The sequence below is a fragment of the Anopheles coluzzii genome, chromosome 2 (genome assembly GCF_943734685.1).
Source record: "Anopheles coluzzii chromosome 2, AcolN3, whole genome shotgun sequence".
In the NCBI taxonomy this organism is placed as follows: Eukaryota; Metazoa; Arthropoda; class Insecta; order Diptera; family Culicidae; genus Anopheles; species Anopheles coluzzii.
This window is the reverse complement of record NC_064670.1, coordinates 110,131,748-110,157,414: the sequence shown is the minus strand read 5'-3', so window position 1 is coordinate 110,157,414 and position 25,667 is coordinate 110,131,748. Positions and strand designations below refer to the sequence as shown.

General features: G+C 43.9%; 1 protein-coding gene across 1 annotated transcript in view; it reads right to left on the bottom strand.

The window, feature by feature from the left end:
- Positions 1–25,667, bottom strand: part of LOC120948513 (uncharacterized) — a 61,435-nt gene that overhangs the window by 6,944 nt on the left and 28,824 nt on the right. Inside the window, exons 2-3 of the mRNA XM_049605650.1 lie at positions 25,186–25,310; positions 7,731–9,810 (exon numbers count right to left, since the gene is read on the bottom strand). Of these exons, the coding sequence (XP_049461607.1) occupies positions 7,731–9,810; positions 25,186–25,296 (2,191 nt within the window). The 5' untranslated portion in view covers positions 25,297–25,310. The remainder of the gene's footprint in view (positions 1–7,730; positions 9,811–25,185; positions 25,311–25,667) is intronic.

Below are 25,667 nucleotides of genomic sequence, written 5' to 3'. Positions count from 1 at the left end.
TGTATACCAAGGTTGCTTGATAAGCAGCGCACAGTTTAATTCAATCCTAAATAATACTTATCGCTAGGCGTAGGCAATCTTTTTACATACTTTGGTTTGCATTTTCAAAACAATTATTACAGACATTTTTTTTTTGATATTTCAAAAATATATATTTTGATATTTACTCTTATAAAACTTATAAAACCTTAAAATAAGTTATACAAACACCTTTTAAAAATCATTCAAAAATATATTTCTTTAAAACCTTTCTAGAATATGTTATTTATATTATTGAACGATTTTTAATGCGTTAGTTAGCACATACAACCTGTGTTTCGAAGTGTCTTTATAGTTATGGTACAACCATAAATTTGTTTTTTCGTCATAAGTCGAGTAAAAACATGTTAAAAAAATAGAAAAAAATATACAAAGATGCTAAATAGTGTTCTGCACAACTCGTAGGTTTACTGTTTTTATCTATCTCTTATGGATTTTTCGCAAATCGCGAAAAACGACTGTGCATATAGTTGTGGTAGGCGCTGTATTATGAATCTATCCTCGAATGGCAAATTAATTTTGGTTTGTTTATTGTTTACGTTGCTTTTAACAGGATGGAATCTTCCCGCTTCTAGCCTGGTAGCCTAGATGCCTAACCGTGACGCTAAAATATACCCATTTCCATTCTGCGAGCGTCACGTAAGGTATGGATGATCCCTGCAGTGAACCACTCTTAAAGGTCGGGGGACATTGTCCGTACTCGCTAGTGTAATTTCGATTTTTACTAGCGCATCTGGCGGCGGCTGATGGGAGTTTTGTTTGGTCATCGAGGGAATGGTCGTGCCGCATCTCAAAAATTAGTAGTTTTTTCAACGTTTTTTGATACGAAAATGGCTGAAATACTTACACAACATATTTATCTATCAATTACAAAGCTTATCCAGTCCAGTTCAATTAAAAAAAAACATCGAAAAATAGGACTAGCACATCTGGCGGTGGTTTACCGAAATATTTTGCCAAAAAAATTATAGTCGCTTCAGAAAATATGTTATTTTTCCATGTTTTTTACGTAAATTGGACCAGAAAAGGTTTTTAAAAGGTAGATACACATGTTCTGCATGCATTGTATCCATTTGCGCATCGAATAACGAGGAAAATAATACTTTATTGCGCGATCCGGCTCGACCATTCGCTCGGTGACCAAAAAAAGCTTCCACCAGCCGCCGCCAGATGCGCTAGTGAAATCGAAATTACCCTAGCGAGTACGGATAATGTACCCCGGCCTTTAAGTTCGTAATGAATGTTCGTCAATCAAGCGAAACATTCCCTTACATGTGTCGACCTGAATGAAATATTTTTTTTTTTCAACATTTCACTCTCCTATTCCTAGAACCAATCAACTCACCAGTAGCTAAAGGACGATTATTGCAACTCGAACTTTTCTCCATCGACTTTTCTCCACCCAGCTGAATGTTCTATTTTTCTGCTTCACATTTTCTAACTTCCCGCGCGCACACAGATTGTTGTGTTGGCAGCAAGATGGAACCCATTCCCCCACGCGGCCAGTACCGCTGGCCAAACAACTGGCTGGTGCAAGGGCACAGGATGGCACTGATGAACAGCACGAATATGCTTCCTTTGTGCAGGCGTCGGCGGTAAGTATGCACCGATGCCTTCCGATACAGAGTGCATCGCAGCGCGAGCAATAATCGTGTCCACCGGGTCTCGATTGTAGCACCGTTTCGCTAAGGTCGTTCCCGAAGACAAACGTTTGTTTGTCGAACTGCTTCGAACCATTCGCTGCTCTTGCTCGTACAAACGAGCTGCCGCCCCAAAGGGTTTAACTTTACCGCTCGGTTGCCGCTCGTTGTGCGATTATCTCACCCCAACGGAAAGGAAACTATTCTCCCGTGGGGGCATGGAAGCAGTGACGCCATTCTTTCTATGGCAACTGTCGCCATGTACATTTGTTGTAGGGTGTTTTGTTTAGGTGCGAGAGATGTTCACGGTGCTCGTGGCATCCCTCGAGCGAGGGACACAGAGCATCGTAATCAAAGCTCATATGTAAATACTCGCGCCAGTACTGGTTTCCGATCACTCCGAATCCTCCTTCCCGTAGTGCCGAGGATGCGCATAAATCAGAACCCCGTTTCGATAGTGGCACCCAACCCAAGGGGGACGCAGCAACAAGAGCCGCCGTAGGGATCGTTTGGTACGTTCGGTTTATCTTCGTACACGTTGTTTCATAGTTCCGGGACGGGGGTATGCCCGAGACCCCAAATCGCACCGATTCGATCGAATCGAACACATTTGGCATTACACGGCCGCTCATGCGAGAAAACGGATCCCAAGACACAGTAAGACACCGCTCGTTTCTCCCCTCTTTTGTCCACTTTTCTTTCTCACACACACACACACACACAATGTCGCAAAACACAACAGAACGAGGAGGGAGAGAAGCGTCGATCCCAATCATGTTATTTTATTTCACCCTGTGCTGTGCTTTCCCGTGATTTATGCGAGCGCTTCAAAAAGCTGGCAAAAATCTTTTCCGCCTTTCCACCACTTTCCTCCTCCTGCTCCTCCCCGATCCCTTGCGGCGATTCCCTTGTGTGGCGGTGGAATGTAAAATATTTGCCATAATTTCACTTTTCCTCCGAGTGTTGCTGCCGCCCGTTCGAGCCGAAAGCTTCCTATCAAGCAGAATCGCCGTGCGGGCAAGGTGGAAAACTGGAGAAAAATCCCGGGACACTCTTTACCTCCGCAACAAGCAACAAATATGCGGAAAACCGGGAACAACAACTCGTCGGTTGGAGGGATTTGTGGCCGGGCGTATGTGTTGCGGTGCAAATAATTCCGACAAATTTTTCATTCCTCCACTCACACAACACACCCGAACCGCTCCACTGTGGTATGATAGGCAAATTTTCCAATCTTTCTACCCACCCGGGGATGGAGGGAAAGTCCCAGGAGCGTTCTTACGATTTGGCTTTGCTTTCTCTTTGCCGAGGAGGCTGGGGAAAACCGGGAGATGGGGTTGCCTTTTTTGCTAGCCTCTACCCTACCGGTGGGCTACCGTCCGGTGAGGTTAAGTTCGTTCCGGAAGATTTTGTTTGGCAATGATTTCTGACCTCACACACACACACACTCTTTCACTCTGTCTCTAAGTCCCCTCGTTCTCTCCACTAGGTTTTTAGGGCAGGCTTTTTCTTTTGCATGGCTTCTGTTTGGAAAAGGTCATGGATTTATCGTAACAAGGATCAATGGCTTATCGTGCTGGTGCTGCCAGTTGTACTGTTGTTTCGGGCAGCTTCCGGTTGAAAAAAAAAACAGGTTGAATACGTACTGAAGCCCATTGCAGGATTAAGTTTCAGGCCTATTGGGTAATGTTAGTTTTTTTTTTTTTGTATTTTTGGCCATTTGGTCATCAGGTTGGTCTTTCCGAACATCCGATTGTTTGGGAGCAAACTATTGTATGCAACGGATTAGGTAGAGTTTAGAAAAATTGAACAAATGTTTTAAAGGAATGCTTTTTTCTGTTGTTTTAAAAGCTACTTTAGGTGGTTTATATGGTGCTCACTAACATTTGATAGTAATTTACAATTTTTTAAATAATCAAAAGGAAGTATGGACAATCATATCTCACTCATTTACTTTGTCTTTATAAGAGATCCTCAATAAAGTACATAATTTGATTGCTGTGTTTTGCTTTTATTAGATTGCTAAGCAATCGATAATAATATCGTAAGAATTTAGGCGCATACATCCTTCAATGGCAATGTATATTAAGATAGTATTGCCTCAGGTAAGCAACATTTTTTACTTTTTCATTCGATTTTTGACTATGATCCTTATAGCGTCATGGTCTGAAACAATGATTTCAGTTACATCCAGCTTTTTAGAGGTTAATTATGCATCGAAAAAAGCAGTCATTAGAGTCTTTACTCCGTAAAAAAAGGCTCCTTATCAGGGTTCTGGAACTCTTGAAGCTCTCCTAACTTTACCACATGCAAACAAATGAGACACATTATAATTATATTATATTATAATTATTGTTATTGATTACATTACTCAAATTGTTATACGAATGTATACAAGACAGACGCTGAACTAGTGTCAAAATATTGGTTTAGTCTAAAACTAAGCATAGAAATACGTTTTAAAATGTCATAACTGTTTTGTAACACTTTTCAAGCACAGGCCAAACAAGTTGAATTTGTAATGCATGAGTATTAGTACCTACTGTGACCGGTAATTTGGAATGAGAAACACATACTGGTTGATGCATTTTTCACTGAATGAAGCAGAAAATTACGTAAAACGCGTAAAACTTCCTTTCGTAGCAGTTATGCCAACTCAAACGCTAGTTTTAAATATTTTTTCAAACAGATATCCCAACTATGTTCAATGCCCAATCACACCTATTATAGTCAAAATATCTACCAACCCCCTTTCAACATACCCATCCCATTGGCACTGCACCTGTTCATTGGCCCTACGAACGAACTCCACAAAACGATGCACCATAGGCACCAAATCCCTCGCTTTGCACCAAAAATCGATCGAGTGCATCGATTTGGCACGGAACGGACGGGAAACCACTGCAGCGATTAATCGCGCCATCTTGTACAAGCGCTTCGGGCGGTGGGCGCGAATGGGTATAGTACCAGCGCATTTGCGTATACGCACTTTACCGATGGCTTGCGGCCACCGAGCACGGTACCAGCCACGTTTCGCGCGTCTAAGCGCACCTGCCCGTCAGGTCCGGTCGGCCCGAATAATAATGGGCGAATGGCCCGGGCCGGGGATCCATGTCGGCGCTGGATTAGCATAAACTCTAATTCTATATAATTAGCGGCCATCAAGTTCAGCGGACTATAACATCAATCGTCCAGCCAGCGTCGGGTCGGTTTCCGAAAACTATCCCGCACATCGGTAGGTTTCGAAACCCCGGACCACCCGGAGAATGGGGGAATGTCACACGGCTGCTCGTTTCGCTCGACGCCCGAACTCCCCAAGAACCGCATCGCTTTTTTCCCGCACAGCCGGTGCGCGCACTCGAACAATGCAAATATTTTCCCTTTCCCTCCCCTACCCCTACTACCAAGCCCGGACATGTGCCCGGGAAAAGGGACAAGGAAATAAAATGACAAGCATAATGGGTGCCTGACATTATTTTATGTCGAATCAATTTCAAAACGCTGCTGGCCAACGAGCCGCGCTGTGGAGCGGTTCCTGCCGATGAGAAGCGCAGACCATTGCCCCGTTTGTGCTTGTGTGTGTGTGTGTGTGTGTGTGTGTGGATGGACATTGGCCAGTGGACCGAGAACCACGCGAAACGGGCACGAATTAATGAATTTGTGAACTGAACGTTCCGTTCGACGAGCAGTGCGCGTCGCGTTGCAGCGGACAGAAACCAAAATTCACCATCCGGAAGGAAACGGCTGTTCCATGTGGTGGTTGGCCGGTAAGCGCTTCACATAGTGGGGTAACGTTGGACAGCTGCCCATCTGGTGGACAGTTTGGTACATAAACGAATCATATTAATCGGCGTAAGAGCACTGTGAGCCGTTAAAAGCATTTCAATACTCGGAGCAAAGCATTGTTGAAGTCTTTGCACTGGATGTAATTGGGAGAAATGGGACGAACATGTTACGAGGTGGCATAATTTGATGCTCTACTTAGCTACTTGAATGAAATAGGAAACATTCAATTACTTGGTACACATAAAAAGTTATTTGTTACATATTCTGTTGTTTCTAGAGGTAATGAATACACATTTTCTTGGTTGAACTTGGAATACCAGTCATCTTTTGTACTTGTTGCTTTCATCGTGGTTTTATATACGGAAGAAATCTCAACACTCTACCTTTTCTTAACCACAAGGACCTGGTTGTATGCTAAATGATCGTCCTAATTGGTGGTTTGCATCTATCACAAGTGGAATCATAGCTATGATGCGTGAACTGATTAATGCAAGTTTCTAATTTTCTTCACTATGATAGACGAGTCTTTGTTTGGAGATCGAACTAGGTATCAACTAGACGCCTTAATGCATCCTTTTACATGTGCCTTTGAACTGAACGGACAGCCTGCTAATCAACATCAACATAAGTCAAATGACATATAAAAAGCGTTGGAATATTGAATTCTGACGAATTCCGACGATCTTTCGACACAATTAGCCGCTGCTCCGCGTCTAACTTAGCCGTGAAATTGGCACAGAATGCCGAACATTATGCTTGGTTTTGGATGGGTTGTACAAACCAAAGTCTAGAAAAAAACGATCATTCGAAGAAGAATGGTAGCTACCGTTGCCTAGGATCAACGATCTGAGAACATTAATGGGCATTTCGACAGTTCCCGTTTCGATCTTGAAGAATTCTAGGAACTGGGTGCATGATGGTTGTCTCTGCTTCCTTACTTATTTCTTAATTCTACTTGGTTGCATTTCAAATACCATGAAAGACAACCAAATAACAAAGATCGAAAGACAGAAAGCAATGCGAGAAACCTCTGTGTATTTACTTTGTTTTTAGATTGAGATCTTTCAACCGATTTCGTCACATCATTAGAGCCACACAATTATCATCATTTTCTTTGTTGTCTAAAGAATTAATTTACCTCAATACATTAGTGTATATGCCATCAAATGCTCTTACGACTCCAACAATAACTTTATTTCATATAAAAATAGATGACGATAATATTGGCTACGAAGCTACGAAGTAGTCAAGTACACCCATCGAATAAGCATTTTATTTTGTGCCTAAGGACCTAAACTAAACCTAAACCCCAAAATGCATACCAAACATACGGAGCATCACCACAGCAAGATAGATAACCCATTTGAGCTACCGATACATCCGCATCGAACACAAAACTGACAGGGCTCCGGTAGGCATCCCGATCAAAAGTCTGACATTCAGCACCACTCCGACAGACACTAATTGCCAATCATTCAATCAACCTCGGAACCTTGACTCGACACCAGACCATGCCCAAAAGGGCGAGAATAAGCCAAACCTCTCTTGTTCGTGGTTCGCTGCACATCCTCCTCTTAAACACAAGGAGAAGAGGGCCATGTAGGTGTAAATTATCCAATTAGTCATATTGCCCTATTGGCAAGTGGTTGGGAAAGGTGGAGAAGCGCTGCCACTCTTGCCATTTCCGGATGGTTTAGTTCTACGTTTCTGGTGCTAGTCTGAATTTGATATCTGGAATTGGGTAGATAATGGAAGCTTCTAGCAACCTTCCTCCAGGCTTTCCAGCCCCCAAATGTCTCTCTTATCGTTTGAAATCAATCGAAAAGCAGACAAACTCATCCCATGCCAATCATTTTATGTATTTAATTGAATGGTATGGTAGAATGCTAACGTATGATGTTATATGCGGCGTAGCGCTTTTCTTCCGTTATCGGTAAATATTTACACTTTGAAAGTGGAGGAACAATCGAAGGCATGAAGATGGCTTCGTTTTGTGCCGAGACAGCCATAACGTTACTCCATTACAATCAGAATCAATCGCATTGACGACTGAAATCTTTGAAAGGCGTTCGGAAGAAGTTCAATCCTCCAATACTTGGCACATTTACATTAAGCTTTCCGGCAGTCCGAAAAGCTCGCACTGAGTGCGAAACACTGAATATTTGCTAACGAGACAAAATCACTGTAGTAAGCTTCGTTCCGGATATTAGCTCCTGCAGACACACTTGAAACTATCGCCGCGTAATTATCTCTCTTCAGACTTACCCTCATTAGTGCCATTTGGTAGCATCGGCGCGTTCGTGATGGTTGCCGCCGGCAGCAGGATCACTTTGGCAAGCTCTTCCGTTTCCACCTGCTTCGACGACGCTGGCGTGTCTTTCCTGCTGCCAATCGACTCCTCAGCTGCTGCTCCCCGTTCCGTAGCTCCGTTCGTAGTCTTCACCGGCACCGGCGTAACCTCCCCCGGCACAACCTCCGTAAACAGCATCTGAGCGAACAGTCGATCATCGTCGTGGATGATTTCGTTCTCCACCAGAAAGTGTACCTTCTTCCGGCCACCGGTCGTCGATTGGGTTGCGTCTGGCTCGCTCGTGCTCGCGATCACCGGGAACGGCGTGGGCAGATAGAACTGTGAGCCCGAGTTGCGCTTGTCCGTCAGATGGCGGGCACTAATCGTACCGTGCTTGCCGAAGGTGCTGGCACCCTCCTCCGACGCACTCCCGTTGCCGTTGGTGGTAAGCTTGGCCAGCCGCTGCACCAGCGTGTGATTGAGCCGGATCGTGTCGTAGCCCGGCCCGCCGGCTCCCGTATCCTTCTCCACCGTCACCATCGAGGACGGTGGTGCGGCCGGCATCGAGGACGGTCGCTTCAGGATGGACTTTATTGCACTTGGCGTCACGCCCGGTGACCCCGCCTCGGCCGTGCCCGACGGTGCCGTCGAAGGAAGCGACCGACTGTCGTCGTTCTCTTTGGTTACCTCGAGCTGTCGCTGCTTCGAGCGCGGCGGCCGTTCGGGCGTACCGGCGGACGGGGAGCTTGGCTCGTCCGTCGCCTGCGCCTCCTCGACCGGCACCTCGACCGGATCGTACACGAACTCGTCCACATCGTCGTACACGGGCGCACCGGACACGCTCGTGCCCGAGTCGTCGAACAGCTTGATTCTTTGGCCATTGATTGCCGCGATACTGTTCGCCGGGTTCGGGTTGTACCGGTTGGCGTACAGTGTGTCGAGGATGTTCTCGTACTTCTGCGAGTGCAGATCGAACTCGTCACCGTCGGGCGCGAACTCGTTCAGCATGTTATTGCCACCGGTGCCACCACCGGAGCTGCCCCCAATACCGCTCAGCGAGATCAGATCGTACGGATTAACGTCACAGCGGAGGATAGATTTGCGATTCTGGGCCGTGCTGGTTGGACCATCGTCGAGCAAATCGGTATCGCGGTCCGGCTCCCCGACCCAACAGTCCTGGAACGATTCTAGCTTGCGTCCTCCAACCCGCGAACCATTCTTGCTCAGCGACGGCGACGGAGATCTTGCTGCCGATGAGCGCTTTCCCCCAGCGGTGCTCCCACTGCGACCACGGGACGGACTCGTACTCTTCGCCCGACCCCGTAGCTTCTCCTTCAGGCTGCTCTTGACCGACTTTGGCCCGCCGGCACCACTCTCGGCCGGTTGTGTCAGCCTCGACCGGCGCATAAAGTCGTACGGGTCCGGGTTCCCATTTCCGAGGATAGTTGGCCGCGACTTCTTGCCATACGTGGACGCTAGCTTCACCGTGCCGGCGCTCGTTCGAATCGGCGGTGGAGCGAGATAGGTGGCACCCGAGGTTAGCCGCATCGTGCCACCGATCGGTGCGAGCGGTAGCCGAGATCCTTTGCACTTCTTGCACACGGACGCCTTCTTTATCTCGCGCTTCGTCCCGGTTAGGTACTCGGGACAGCAGCAGATCAGTACGGCCACCTCCGGCGGTGGAGGCGGCGGACAGTACATTGCTGGCAGGTGGGGATGATGGGGATGGTGCGGCGACATTGCCAACGGTGGCGGCATACCGCGCACCGTCCCGTACACCCACGTTTCGGCGTACTTCATCGTGGCAAGCTGATGCACATTGGTGTGGGAACTGTTCGAGTGGCCGACGGACGACAGGGAGGCTGGACCGTTGCCACTGTAGTCGAGCGATTGGTCGTAGCTGCGCGCACCGAATGGTATTAGGGCGGAACCGTTCGAGCTGGCCGTACCGTTGGTGGGTCCGGGGGACTGCTTGTCCTCGGCTACGGGTGATGCTTTGCTGAGCTTAAGACGTTGGCCCCATGTTTTCTTGCTCTTGTCGGTTGGTTTCGGGACCTGTGGGAGGGGAGAGACGCGGTTAGAGAGTGTTTAAATGATGCAAATGAGCTAAAGTAACACTATTTTACATATAAAAAAGTTGATTTTTAAGTAATGAAGGGGCCATCCATAAATTACGTAACGTCACACATTAAAGTTTGATTCAATTTTCCGACAGATTTGTTTTGTGTAACTTATCAAGGTTTTAAACCTCTTTTGCCTCCTTAGTACTTCACGTAACTTTGGAACGAAGTTTATTTTACTCTGTGAACACTTCGTAATGAGCGGATAACCCCCAAGTGGACTTGTTGGCGGGAGATATATTCGTTTTTCAGTATCCTCAAGATTAGGATTATCAAATTTTCAGCGAGTCAAAATTAGTTTAGGGAGTCATCAGTATCCAAAATTCAAAAATAAGGTAAAAAATAACAAAAATACATTTAGCCTTAAAAAAGATAGACCTGTCTCCCGAAATTCTCTCAATAAAGACTAGAAAACGATGTAAGCAAAACATAAAAACTACTCCATTGGTATTCCAAGATCCTTCAACAGGTAATAAAAATGAGCTCTTCTGAGCTATCTCAATCGGTTATTTATTTCCTATTTCTCGATTTATTCTAGACCTGACCTAACATCTTGAATCGATTCTTTGATACCTTCAGTTTGTGAAAATGTCGAAATTCACAACATTTCCTTTTAAAAATAAGTGCCTGTAAAGCCTCTTTGAGCCTTAATTGAATAGTTAAGCTTTTAGGCAATTAGTTATTATTTATCTAATTTAGTTTTGAAAATCGTTATTAAAATTCTCGATCCTCCCATCGTTGTGGATTATCCATCTTTGAATTTAAAAGAATTGCCTCAAAATTGCCTGTTCCCACGCTTAACTATTCATGAAGTATGCAGATACCATTTTGAATCATTTACTTAAGCTTAAGAAAACCAAAGTGACGGAATGTGCCGGCATAGTTTATATTCCAAATTGCGTGTGGCTATACATATATTGGATCGAAAGATTACTGCAAACGATTTGCAAAAAAACAACTTTCCACAACAAAGCGTAGCTGTGAGCACATTTTCCCCATATGCTTGCCAAACGATCAAGAGAAGAAGTAACAAAAAAAAAAGAAAATAGAACGCTCACACACATTCCCATCCCACACAAATCGGATCAATGCATATGTGCAAATTTCTCAATTTCTTTCACCGATCTTCCGAAACGAAATCAAATTCCTTCGTGCTGCAATCGAAACCGCCTTTTGCCGAACACACTTGCCCACGTACGGTTCGCATTCTACCGCGTTCCGCCGGGTGGAAAAGGATTTTCACAACTCCCCCCCCCCCCCCACCACACACACATTCAATTTGCTTGGGGGTGCTGCTTTATTCTTTTCACCGCAAGGAAATGTGCTTCAGGTCACGTAGTGAGCTTTTGCCCGGGTTGTGCGGGGAGAGGTCGGCACTGGTCCGGGTGCGAATTCAAACCCAGAAAAAAAGGAAAAACTGAGAAATCTTTCACTCGCCGATATGCACGAGCAACTGAGAGGGGTCTAACCCCGAGCCTGCTTGTGGTGTGATCGGAAGCAAAACTTTGGCACAAACCCTGACGCAGAAACTTTGAACTGGCGTCAAAGTGTCGAAAGCTTCCGTCACACAACGGCTGTGGGTGGACGGTGATAATTTTATTGGAAAGAAAGCCCGATGATGTTGATGCGTCGCTCGGGTTGACTTTTTTCTTCTTTCTTTTATACGGCTTGAATTTGACTTTGCTAGCCACAACCTCAAAAAGTCAGAACCTCTCAGAATGCTCTCAGGAAGTCTCGCAGGCCTGGGGTTTTGTGCGGTGAGATCAAATCACACCCCTGAACGGTGTCTCCAGCGAGCACGTACCATCCCCGCGGTTATGACCCACGATGGAAGACGATTTTTGTGGCTTTTGCCTTTCCGGCTTCCCGGAAACCGGGATGCCCCCGATCCAACTGCGTGAAAATCCGGCGTGACTTGCGGGCAACGAGAATTTGCATCCGCCCGTTTCCTCGGTACATTCGATACCGCCCGGGAAACGGCGACACCAAATCCCGCCCGCCCTCACCAGTCACGCGCATCAAACTTTACGAACTGAAGCTGGTCGTAAAATGCGGTTCGAAGCGAAACTCTCCAATATCGGCGATCGAAACTCGGCGAGCGAGGTTTTGGAGCAGGAGAAGCTGTCTTTGCATTAAATTGCTTCAGTAAATGAACACGACACGATGCTGGTGCTGCTCGACTCGTTCAACCGTTCCACTGATAGCGATTTCACGTAAAACAAAGCAATTTGCGTAAGTTAGCAACGTTATGCTCCGGTTGCCCCGGGTGGCAACGGACAACCCCTAAGCGTTGTACCGAAAAGAAGCGTGATTTTCGCCCTCCCAATGTGCGTTGCGCTGCGCGGAAGTAAATCCTAAATAGGTATCGATTTCACAACCAGAGCACCCGACGACGCACCGGACGACTACGCGCGGAGGCATCATGTTTGATTTTCTCATTTCAGACCGCTCACCTCACCGCGGCCCTTCCTTTCCTTCCCAATTTCCTGGCGATGGACAGTTTTCAATTTTCCGCCCCAAAGGCACCTCCGCTGAATACGCTGAATGGAATATCCCGATTTACGGCCATCGTGCACCGCCCAATCCTGCCCAAACCAGCTCTCGGCATATCCTGTGTCTTCCCTGTGTGTGTGTGTGTATTTTGGTGCGGATTATGGCGATAATCTTGGTGGAGCTTTATGAGAGTATTTACACATGATTTTACGACCACGGGGGTTTTCCGGCGCTCTCGCCCACCACGTCGCTAACGTTTCCCATTGATGTGTCGTTCTTTTTCGCCGGTCACCGGTTTCGACGCACTCGGGAGGTATTGTAAAGACATGGCGCGGGAATTATGGCGGCTCGAGATTGAAGACGCAGCCCAGCATGGCATCCGGTACATTTATTGCATTCAACGCAGAACCGCAACACGCGGCGACATGGTTTAGCTTTTCGTTGCGTTGGGTGATGGGTTTTGCGGTTATGTTTTGTGCCCGCGCCCCGCCAGTGTCGTGAAGAATATGTGGTACTTATTATTAAATCAGTCTGGCACGAGAGGGAGAGGGGGGGGGGGCACAAAAGGGTTGAAGGTTTGATGGTTGTCGGTGTGAAGTACTACCGATGAGACATACTGGTTTGACTTTAAGAAGAAAAAAAGGGGATGTTTTTGCAAACATTGTTAAGCTTTTACACGAAGAAGATTATGTAGGATCACAAGATGATTATTTTTTGTGTGATTTGTAAATCATGTTTGACATTAGTCTTGAATTAGGCTTTAGTTTTGTCCTACATATCTAGAACAAGTTGCAAAACGTGCCAACAAATTCTCGTGCTCGTATATTGTTTATATTCTTCATACTTGACCCAAATACTGTGACTTGTCTACTTTCGTCTAAAGTATACCAGTGGTCTCCAAACTACGGCCACATGCAGGTGATGATTTTGTAAATCTATGCTTTGAATATTTTGATCTTTAATTTTTACTATTTAAAGACGATAAGCAAACTACAATAGTTGAAGGCTATACAAAATTACTATATGAACTAATATTTTCTAATCAAAATGAGGTTCAAACGTTCTCATTAACTAAAGGTAGGGTCAAGATAACCTTCAACAGCCTTAATTGCCGAGCAATGTGAGCGGCGAACCGAAAAGCTTGGAGGCTTCTAGTCTAAACCCATGTTTAGTTTTCTAATACCAAAGCTTGCCATTGAAAGTCCCCAAGTTCCCATTTAAGTATTAGTTCTGACGATAATTATTGTACTAATAATCTTGAGAGTGAGAATTGGGTGTAAACAATTGTGCGTTTTTGTGTGCGTGTTTTTTTAAAGATAACAATAATAATTAGGACCGTTTTGTGCTAAATAAGCACAAGCATTTCTTCTTCAAGTTTAACAAAACATGGCATTATTCCAGCGAGCGTAGAATGAAAATTTGTTATTACTTTCATGCTGCTCAATGTCAGACGGATAAGTTTAAGTGAGTAAAACATTCGAAGAGTGATATTGGCTTGGGTTTATACATTATATAAAACAAAAACAAATGTTCTTCATAAAACATTTACCACCAAATATACCAATCTATCCCATTTTACTAACACTTTTCAAGAAAATTAAACTTGAAGCTAGTTTATTCGAATGATTTCCCATTATCCTCATAAGATTCCATTATAAACTATTGGAAAATATTAAAAGAATTGCTTTTTCCCTTTCCTCAATATCCCAATAACTGATCTTATTAAAACAAATCTACGAAAGCAAAAAGGATCTTACACCTATGCTCAACCGGCTGCTTAAAATTGCACACACCCTACGCAAACAAAAATCGCGTACAAGTGCAGCAGCTGAAGGCAAAACCAATGTGAAGGCAAAACCAAGGAAACGATCAGAAACCTACCTTCGGAACGGAGTTCAGGGTGAAACCCAACCTGGCGCACGACGGCGCCGGTAGAATCCCAAAAACCCACTCGGTTCCGCTTATTTGCACCGGAAGCACTCATAAGTTCCGGCCGTTTGCTTCCAGTTAACCTTTTCCGCCGTGGTCCGAAATAGCTTCTGCCTTTACCTCTTCTTATTTCATGTTTTTATGCTATGTCCGTCACAGGGAAAGTAATATCAAATAAGGAAGAAATAAACGCAAACTCCCACACACACACCCGCACACACGCTAACACACACCCAATATAACAAGCATAAACGGTCCAGTTCCGATGCTGTAAGATCGGAACGGCGGTGTGCTTCTTTGTGATCCCATTTCCATATGGATTCGGTTCAATTTCACCTTCGACGGGGGCGCGCACTCACGGGCGAAGGAGTTATGTTACGGCGTATGAATTCAATCTACCGCAGCGAACCATAACTGATCCCTCGGTCTCACTCTCTCTCTGTCTTTAACATTCATTCCTTCTATTTGTCTGCAAGAGCATCCTACATCCAGAAGGGGTTCGTTGGGCAAAAAGGATCCACACTCCCCCAAAGGTGGCCAAAGTGGGTCGAACTGGGGGTCGTTTCTAATCGACGGTCGAGGTCGCTCTGACACACGCTGGGCACGGTGCAGAAGTATTGAGATTTGTTGAACCGAGACGTTGCAATGAGAAATTATTACGATTGACGTCGGAGTTTCGTGATGATGATGATGATGATGATGATGCTGATGGGAGGAAATGCAGCTGCCAGCAGAAGCTGTTTGCTCAGCAGAAGTTATTTTAAGGTGGAAGAGCAAGTGGAGCGAGCGATCAGTTTAGCAATTGTAATTGATATTGATGGTGCAAGGTGCTTTAAATACATTTGGAATGGTTGAGTTTATGCTATCGTCTTACCGTCAATACGAACGTAATTGAACCATTTGCATTGTATCGGGTATATTTAGAGGTATTTACTGTGCTTATTTCTATCCTTTAACCTCCCTTGCACAATAAACATTCTGATGTGTTCCTATTTCTTGAGCTCGAAAAGTAATTATGTGCACAACACATTAAAAGCTCGTTTGCTCACATCAATGTATACGTACAAGTTCGTACACGCTGCGCCTGGCTGCAACTTTTATAAACTCTCTCCCGTGTCATATGAAACTCATGAAAAGAAAATTTTCATAAAACAGGTACAAAGAAGGATCATCTATGCAAATTGATGCAACACAACGCTCCTGCTCCGCTTTGGTCGGGTGCATACAACACAAGACCGCACCAATTACGTCTCGCACAGCATCGTCGTTTGGCGCTGCATGTACGGATCATGTTAAGTTTATTTTAACCACCGCTAGATAGAGCGAGCCAAGATCCGATCCCAGTGCAGCACGCTTTTAGGAGTACACAGCCGACGCAACGTTAGCGCTCACTTCCAAAAAGAGCGCAACAAGACGAGCACAAACTTTTCACCGGCGGAAAGTTAATCAAATTAAAATTGCAACAGCCAAGGTGCAGAACTACACATAGACACATAGGTATATATATATATATATATATATATATATATATATATATATATATATATATATATATATATATATATATACATTTTGCACCAAGTTCTGGGTTGTTTGTACGAGCAAAAGCATGAACATGATCTAAGGAGATCCGTGGCAGGGTGGGGGAGAACAAACGACACATACGCGTGTGTGTACTGAATACTGAGCAAAAGTTGAAATTCATTAAATGTAAATTTCTGCTCCAATGCGGTAGAAATGTGTTGATGTTCTTTTTTCTCTCTCTCTCCATTCTTGCTCTTTTTCACTCTGTTTTGCTTCTTTTTTACGCTATGCTATAATGTGCAGTGTGCAAATGTGTGTTCTGACGTTTAATTTCTACGCTGGCCTGAAAGCAACTGACAGATAAACTTTGAGAAGATAAATAAACTAAACAAGTCACAGGCTACGGTTTTGATGAAACATAGTTGTTTTTTCCTCCTTTCGTTTTCGACTTTCGAATGACAACTGATGGGAAAAACTACTTTCCTGAGCAGTGGTGGGTCGTTTACTGTGCAGAGGAAGAGGGTATGATTCTATGCACATTTTCATAAATATGTATAGCAACTTAAGAGCCGGTAGATGCGCTGCTGACATCAAACATTTGCGACGAAGCATGTGTTGCATTTTACTCTCATTATAATTTAAAAAAAAAAACACACACAAACTGACGTCTTGCTGTAGCATCGTTTAGGTTAATTGCTGATGAGGTGTCGAGGTGATTGGCGTGTAGACATTCATTTATTTTCTTCGCTATGCCACACGAAGTTAATCATGAACAGCGAAATAATTTAACTAATAATGATCAAAATGCTCATTTATGTTCGTTCTTAAAAAATATTAAGCCTTTTGATGCCTCCAGTATGTTAGCAATAGAGCTAAGAATAACCGTTTTATTAGCTTATACCAAAGACTTCAGTAGTTGAAGTTTCTAGGAGATGGAGACGTTTATTTTTTACTTAGTTTTGCCTAATATCACTATATGCTATCGCACATCGTAAAAAATGCGTTGAATTTCGTTAATAAGTTCAATGGCTTATTATGTTTTTAACGTTGTATTTAATTATTTTGTAAATAGTATTTTATTTTATTTTACAGGGTTTCCCACGATTTATTGGTCAGTTGCCATGGTTTTTTGGTGCGTTCCCACAATGTTTTGATCGTATATATTTTTATATTTTTGGTTCGTTTCCATAATTTATTGGTATTTTCCGATTGGATATCAATAAAATTGGACCAACAAATTCTAAGAAATGGCCAAAAAGTCGTGGGAACGCACCAAAAAAAAAAAAAAAAAATAGGAACCCACCAAAACTTGTTGGGAACCAACCAATAAATCGTGGGAAACCCTGTATTACAGTCCTGCTACTGAAACTCGTATGCATGTTCATCGTATGTCAACCATTGTCTGGTATGATATGATTTTAATAAAAACCATAAGAAGTTAAGTCATTTCAACGCCCTTCTAGTAGCAGGGCCATTTTTATTTTCATCAATTGCAAACAATCCATTTCATTTGCAAACAACAATCGCTCTACAGTCCCTCAACACAATTGTCCCTTCTGCTCGCAAATCAATATTCGCGAAGAAATTGAACCGTAGTGCACAGGAGGAATAAATTAAGAATCGATACGCACTTCCGGGTTGCAATCGAAAAAAGAAAAAGCTCCCCACAAAAAAAAAAAATAAAAAAATCATCCAAGAAAAACGACCCGATACGATTCGCAATCAAATTTACGATAACCGTATTAACCTTTTCATTAGCCGGGCGTATTTGAAGCACCTACACACACACACGCGCGCGTAAATTGCGCATAAACATAAAGTTGCCGGCGCTCACCCAGCAGTGATGCTCCTCCGGCAGTGTTACATAAGTGTCGCGAATAAAACCGGCACCCGGCCAGGAACAACAATCGAGCCAAATCGATTATGGAAGAGAGGACCCGAAAGCCAGCCAAACAGCATCGTGACATTCACAATAACATAAAAAACGCACATTTGTCCTTCGTGTCCACGCTTGCTCATCCTCTCCGGTGGTGGTGCCGGAAATCGAACACACGCATCCCGGAAGCATCGGCATTGACGATCGTGTTTTAAAAATGTATAATCAAGCCACCCGCACATCTCCAACCAACAGACCGGGGCCCATTCGCAATAAAATTTGCCTGCCTTTCTGGTGCGCCACCCGAAGAGAGGCGTTAAAATTTCCCCAGATCATCAAAACGAATCGCAAAAGATTCATTTGAATTTTTTAACACTTTTTTCCACCCCATTTTTCCATTTGCTTCGGCTCGCTGTGACGTGCTCAAACTCGTTCACATCGCTCACACGGTACCCTCCCCCGTGCAGAAGGCATGGAGGTAAAAGTAAATTTGCATATTTATCATCCACCCCGGGGAGGGCATAGCATAAGCACGCACACTCTAGATCGAACTTTGGTGCCAAATTTGGTGTGCCATTTCTTCGGCAAAAGGGGATACCTTTTTAGGCTCCTCTTCCGATACCGTTCCGGTTACGTTACCGGGCGCGCATTATGCTATGAAATCTTCTGCTCACGGATGCATAATTTCTCCCCATTTCGATGCGCGATTATCAAATCGCACCGGTTAGTGTCCGCGCCATTTCTCCGGCCCGAAACGAGGTACGACACGAGAAGAAGACCCACGGCATAATGCGGCAAAATTACGAAATCGAATTCACGTTTGGCAGTGGGCCTCATCGCGAACGAAAGTCGATAAAATTTATCCGATCGGTTAATTTGCTCGAATCCACCGGTGGAATTTATTTTCCACCGGTGGATAATTTTCTCCACCGGTGGATAACTTCTCCACCGGTGGATAACTCTTTCCGATTCGAGTAGCCATTGATTTTGCCTATCTGTCAATTAAACTTCTGTTTACATTTAGAGGTGTTGTTTTGCGGAATGAATAAAATAGTAAATTTGGCTTATTTACGGACCATCTAGTGAAGAATCCACACCAGGCCTTAGACAGTACTGACTGTAGGCCTATTCAAACAATCCGGGTAAAGTGTAAAACGGGTTGTAGGCTGAACAAGTCTAGTTGAAACAAAATCGTATGAACTGGAGGACGGGGTTTGAATCCTTTCTGAGCTTGCCACCTTCACTGACGCTTGTCCTGTGCCATATACCATGTGCGTCCATCAACTCCAGCCACCGCGAACGTTGGATCCGTGAACGTCCGTATTTTACGCCCTCGTGCAAAAATATATTGAAACAACGCGGTACACTTATTCCGTGCAATAAGGAGTGTCCGAAACCGCTCACGGTCTCTCGCCCTCGCCAGTCCATTATCCTGGTCACTACTTTAACGCTTTGTTCCTTAATGACTGACGCCTCCAAGTCATCTGGCCACTTAAATTTAAACCTACTACGCCTTCTCCGCAATTGCGGATTTAACCGTAAGCGGACTGATTGGCCGCAGGAGGCTCCGTGGATATAAAGTCCAGCATATATGGTGTGTACAGTAGTCTCATCGTGGACCTCCATGAACGATAGAGGCTCCATGGACGAAGAGACTCAAAGACTACAGGGGCCCATATATGACGGATTCCGACCAATACCCCTCACTCCCCCAAGAAAAAAATTAAAGTGTATTTGATTCAAAGCCAAGAGATGAAATCTCCCCCCACCCCCTCTCCCTGCACAACACCTGGGTCGTTCGTGCGTTTAACATGGCCTGTCCACTGAAACCTGGCGAGCTTGATACGACAATGAGTGTGCTTCCACACATACGATGATGATTTCGTCAGATTTGTTAAAAATAAAATAACTACGTTAAAATTGTAATCTATGTGATTCAGTATAAATGTTTTTCAAGTTTACATATTCGTTTAAATGGATGAACAAAAAAAGTTCATTGGGTGACGCGTTTGTCACGAGGCATGAAACTTAGCGATGTGTGAGTCAATCCGAGCATTCTCGGACTGTAGCCATCCATAAGTAACCCCGAGTTTTTGGGAATAGTCCAGAAGGTACAAGTAAGCACAACACCTTCGATAGGTACAAGGCAACGCAAACGATTCTGACCGGAACTCGCCGCTCCAACGGATATGAGTTGCTTACACTTTCTTGTACCAAGTGATCCTACTGGTCTTCTCAATCTCGTTGTATGTACGTGTCGGAACCGAATCTAACATGCCATAAAGCCATAACAAAAGATAATAAACCATAACATAAGGTTGGATAAAAGAGAAGGATTAGCAGAAAAGGATTTCTTGTGTTGGTTTCTTATTTCTTAGCTTGAACTATAAAAACTAGATACCTGTTATAAACCTAAATTTATGTGTTTTGATTGTTTATAAAAAAACAGGTAAATTTAAATTTTCTAAAAAAGAATATTTTAGCTAATTCGAGTGATAAAACATCTCAAATAACTCAAACAGCGATAAAACATCCTTTTTTGCAAGCTGTTAAACATGGTTTTTAAAATTATTTAGTTTTCCACTGTTATATCAACTGGGGTGGAGCAGTAGATATGGCTAACCGACTGAAATGGTTTTTTTTATATGAAGGTTTCAACTGCATATCCCACTGCTCGACTTTTTAACCACGTTGCTATGGCGGCAAACACCATTCCACTCCACTGCCAAACCGATCGGTTAGCGAAGATTCTGATTGAGAAAACGCAATTGGATAACATTGGAATTTTGCTAACCGATCGACTAAATTATCCACTCCGTTATCGACTTTCGTTCGCGATGAGGCCCAGTGTTTGCTATTTTTTAATCGATTCGGCGACATTTCCGCTGTTGACAGCTTTTGGTTTAGTGTTATGTTGGCTAGAAAGATGTCACCGAGAGTGTTGCATCACTTTGTGGTTCACATTTGCGGAAGAAAGTTGCCTGCTGTTAAAGGTGAACAATACAAAACTGTTCTCCGGACGGCGCTTGGAAGCCACTCGCACCGGTCGATCATCGATAATAAATCTTCATTTTGTTTTATCTCAAACTCCCTATCCGTCTAGCTTGGCTTTTGGGAGCTCCCTAGAGATGTAGGTGTAAGTAATTACCTTCAGCCGTGGCGTCTCCGGAAGCAATCTCCCGCAAAAAAAGCGTTGGCGCGAAAACTCGCACCAACTCTTCGGCACCAATGGTCACGTACGATCAGCGTATCCCGCTGGACGTAAACGATTGACTCGTTGGCCGGTCACGTCACGGTTGTGCTTTATCAATTAGGCCGCACCTCACAATTAGGGAGTCCATTTCACTTTTCCGCTAATTATCGGCCACCCGTCGGCCGTTAGCCGCAACCTGCGCATTGCACGTTCCTCGGGGATGCATCGTACGATCTTGCTCACTCTTACGCGCACCATCGTCACCATGGTTCTTGGTCCAAACAAAGTCCAAACGGACGGGCATCACCCGACTGCCGAGAAACTATTCAATCGCCGTTTAATTGACGCCTGAATGGCTCGATCGATCGGGGTCGGATGTTGGTAATTCCCGCGATGAGGTTGCTTAGTTTGCTGGTCATTTTGTTTGACAGAATCGTAGTGCAGAAACGGAAATGGACAGCGTCCGTTGTGAGTGTTGAAATATCTCCTAAAACTTAACTTTATCCCGATCCCGATGGGTTGCGTTTGGGTTAGGTTTTGCAATGGATCGGGTGCGATGGGGATGAAAGAAGATTAATAAACTGCTGTTTTGTCTCAGCAGCATAATAGTTATTGGTATTGTTGCTCCATAATTCGGAGAAGTTTTGACTTTTACAGCATCAATCGATTAATTGATTCATGAATGGATGATAGGCGTATAAATTCATATTTGTAATCCTGAACATTGTGGCAAAATATATTGTTGAAAAAGTCATAACATAAAGATTACTTCAAATTAATTTAATTCATTCATTACTGTTAATAGATTGTGAGCTTTTTTCACTTTTCTATTGTAGATCATTATTGTCAGTGTCAATTTCTGGGTCAAATGATGATTTATACCTTTCAGTTGAATTTCGTCTATGGAACGGGAACATTTATAAATATGTGTATTTACTAGGTTTCGACTACGAATAGTTCATGTGGCTTACAAAATTCCAGAACTTTTGAAATTGTTTTCAACTCGCGCAATTTGACCACAAAAAGCCTCTTTAATCATCAAAGGTTAGTAAAAGGCCCTGTGAAGCAAGGCACTTTTTAGATATTGAAAAATCCTTCAATATATTTAAATTCCTGATAATTTTGCTTAATGCATTACTATGAAATGCTGAGTTGTCAGATGTATTCAGAGCCATGGAATTGATTCAGCGTAACGCATTAAGTATTCTAGCCAACTAAGTAAAACTGAGAAAAATGTATCCTTTACTAATTTCATCGGAGGAACGTTGGCCTTGACCGTTGACAAAAACGCCATTGCAAACGCGAATGAAATTAAGCTGTCGCCTTTCAACATCCCATTGTCCACCATTGTTGCTCACCGCACACATTCATTTGCATGCTTTCCTCGTACCTTGCCCTACTTCAGCGTTACAGCGTCCGCCCAACTTTTGCCCTAACGACACATGCTGTCCACTAACTCTCCACCTGACAGTAGTTTAGTACCTTTGATAAGACTGATACGATCAATCATTTCCTGTGCTGCTTTGTGTCCACCAACTTCCTCCCTACTACCCGAATACTCGCAGTGATATTAACTCTCCCTACCACACATGCCACGAAATGTGGCACACTTTTTTTGTGTGACACAAATTCCCGTTCTGTCTCCCGAAGGAATGGTCGTGCCGAAATCAGAACGTACAGGAACGAAGCTCGGAGCTAGCGAAAGAGCGATAAAAAATACATCTACCAATTCCACCCCGGTATCGCTTATCGCTTCGGTTGTTGAAAGTGGGAACGATATATATTTGTTTTTGCCTATTCTTGCCAATGAAAAACCTCAACGGAAAAAAGCGGCAAAGATACCACCAGCAGTAACCCTATCGGCAAACTCGGCTACACACGTAACGCACGATGACACGTTTGGTAGAGTGAAAACTGTGAAACAATGCCACTGCGATGGACCCACCACATCGGAGGGAGACGCGCACAGGAGCAGCGCTTGGCCGGAAGGCACGCTCCGGTGCGCTGAATTCCCACGCGATTCATCCGTGAAAGGAGGCAGCCCCTACTGTCACGGTGCTTCGGTGCACCGGAAACCAGATTTTCCGTTTGCTTGTTCGATTGTGTCGGTAGAAAAATCCGGTGTCTTTGGCAGGATTCAGTATTGAGATTGTACGTGGGTATGTGTATGTGGAGCTGTGTGCGTGCTCTGTGCGTGAAAGCACACCGAAGGCGCTCTTCCGGGAGGTTTTTTTGGACCTTTAAGTAGGAAGGTATGATAGGTGTGGACAAAAACATACAAAGAATTTCAAATCAGAACCGGAAACGGTGCGGAAGCTTTACGGAAGCCGAGGTATGGTGCGGTATATGGTGTATGCTTTATTATTGGACGTATTGAAGGGAAATGTTAAACGTTAACGGAAGATGATTTTTTATTACAAACTTAAAAATTATGAAAACGCACGTTGGTATAATTATATTGAAAACATGATTATCCTTATTATGATGAATGAAGAGCATTCATCAACGCTTCCCTCAGTATTCTCAGTAGGAATTATTATTCTGATACGAGGGGATTATTTGTAATACATTACAAATTTTTTTGCTTTGCTGCGAAACAGAACGTTAAGCAACAAATGTTGTCGGTTTTTTCATTAAACAACTTCCGCTTCTTCCTGGGAAAGTACAATACACGTAAGTTAAGATGGATGCATAAAAAAGCAAATTTCAATTCACATTCAAAACAAAGTTTCTCACTTGCGCTTAGCGGCTTAGTGGGAATCACCTGTGGTGGTACAACATTTGCCGAAGCAATCAAATAAAACACACAAGCACAAGCAAGCAGTATATGCGTAATTTTATTCGCATTAATTTATGTCTGTTTCTGCCCTGTACTCGACTTTTCGTCCCAAGAGTAGTTCTTGCGAAATGTGAGCAGGTTTGCATGAAGCGTACCCGACAGGCTACTTTGTATTGATTTGCTAGGAATTGAATGCTTCGATGGTTCGCTGTTTCAGAATTTCAGCAACACAGATTTCGAGGAAGCCCGCTACGCCACGAGCTATAGTATGACTCGAGCTTGTTAAATATGGCATTTACATGAAATTCTTTGCCAGTATTTTCAAGAACCGTGAGTAATTAATTTTAAAATTTGGATAAACATATTCAAATTTCGTTTTACACCGCCATACAAACGTAGACAGATTCAAATTCCATCAAACACAATCCCCCAAAAGGTGAGCTGCTTCTGTTCGCCTGCCAACAAGGATCGATGTTTTCGCTCGGATCTTTTTTGGGCAAGTACAACGCTAGCAATATTACAACATCACATTGCATAAACGGGAACGGCTGAACGCTCTCTATTCGCAAGAAATGCGCCGTGTGGAACAATCTGAACAAACCACAAGCCCGAATCTGCAGAACAATTGACCATAAATGAGCATCAAAATGGTAATTTAAGCGCTGCTTTGCCTGTGTTCCTTGAGATACATTTTTTTTGTTATTGCCCCTCACGAAACGTTCCTGGAGAGTTGCATTTTTTTGCAAGCAGAGTTTGCGAGAGACGACTAAAGTGGGAAGATAGTAAAAAAAGTCGGCGCCAGATCGCAAAACAAAAAAAAACGTTCACCATAAAGCGAGGTAGGACTAGGCACATTCTCTTTGCGTGCATGATTACGGTTTGTTTGTTTTCCTGTGTGATATGTATGTTTTTATCCCCTTTTTTGTTTCACTCCGCTGTCGGTTTTTCACATTGCTGGGGTACCATTTGAACGCAAACTCGTGTCAACTGGCACTCGATTGGTGTGAGCATAAATGATGGGTGTGTGTGTGTGTGTGTGTGTGTTTTTTTACACCCCACCACCCATTATTCGAAGCTTAATGAGTGTTATGCGCTGCGGTGCTTTTGCCTCCATTGACTCTATTTCCCCTCTCGTTTTCTTGGGCTATTTAAATTTTATTTCGTTGCATGTTTTACAGCACTCGGGTTTATTTTTGCTCATTACTATCATGGTTGTACTACTCCCGAACGGGAAAGGGAAAGGGTGGTGAATGCCAGCATAGGTTTCACTTTTTATTTGATGCCATTAAAAAGCTCTCTGTACCTAATGGATGTGTGTGTTTTTTTGTCACAATCAGATGGGACAGAGGTTTAACGGTGTGTACACCTGCCCAAGATCAAGATGTCGTGTACAAACATAGCAATCAGTTCAGTTATAGAGTATCATAGAAGTAGTTGCAGTAGTAGTAGTAGTAGTAGTAGTACCACACATTAATTGCCTGTCGATTTTGCAAATCGGCATCCCCATCTCACTTACCCGATGATGCGCTGCATTCGCCGGTGGATAGAAGTTGATTGGATCTACATTGACGGCTGCTGGCTGATCGGTCGGATAGCGCCTCATTGGTAGATGGCTAACTTTCGCCATCGGATGGAACCATTCTGCAAGCAAGGAAAGTATCGAAAAAGAAAATGGTCTTTTAATATATATAAATAGACTACCCCAAACATGTACATGGCATTCGAGCGGACTAAAAGTTGTCGCAATAAAATCCCATCAAAATGTCCCATAAAAGCTTCTCCCCCCCCCCCCCCCCCCCCCCCCCGGGTTTAGGTTTTAGCGAGTTTTTACCAGGCAATCTGAAAATGTCACTTTTTATCACCCACATTCGGCTGGCTCGGAAGCTGCTGACAGCTTCCTTGAGGGGAAGTGGCTGTCGCTGTCACACCACCCAAATGCACACGTTTGCCAAATCTATTTATGAGCTTTTAATTTACTTCCGAGCCGCCGAACGACCG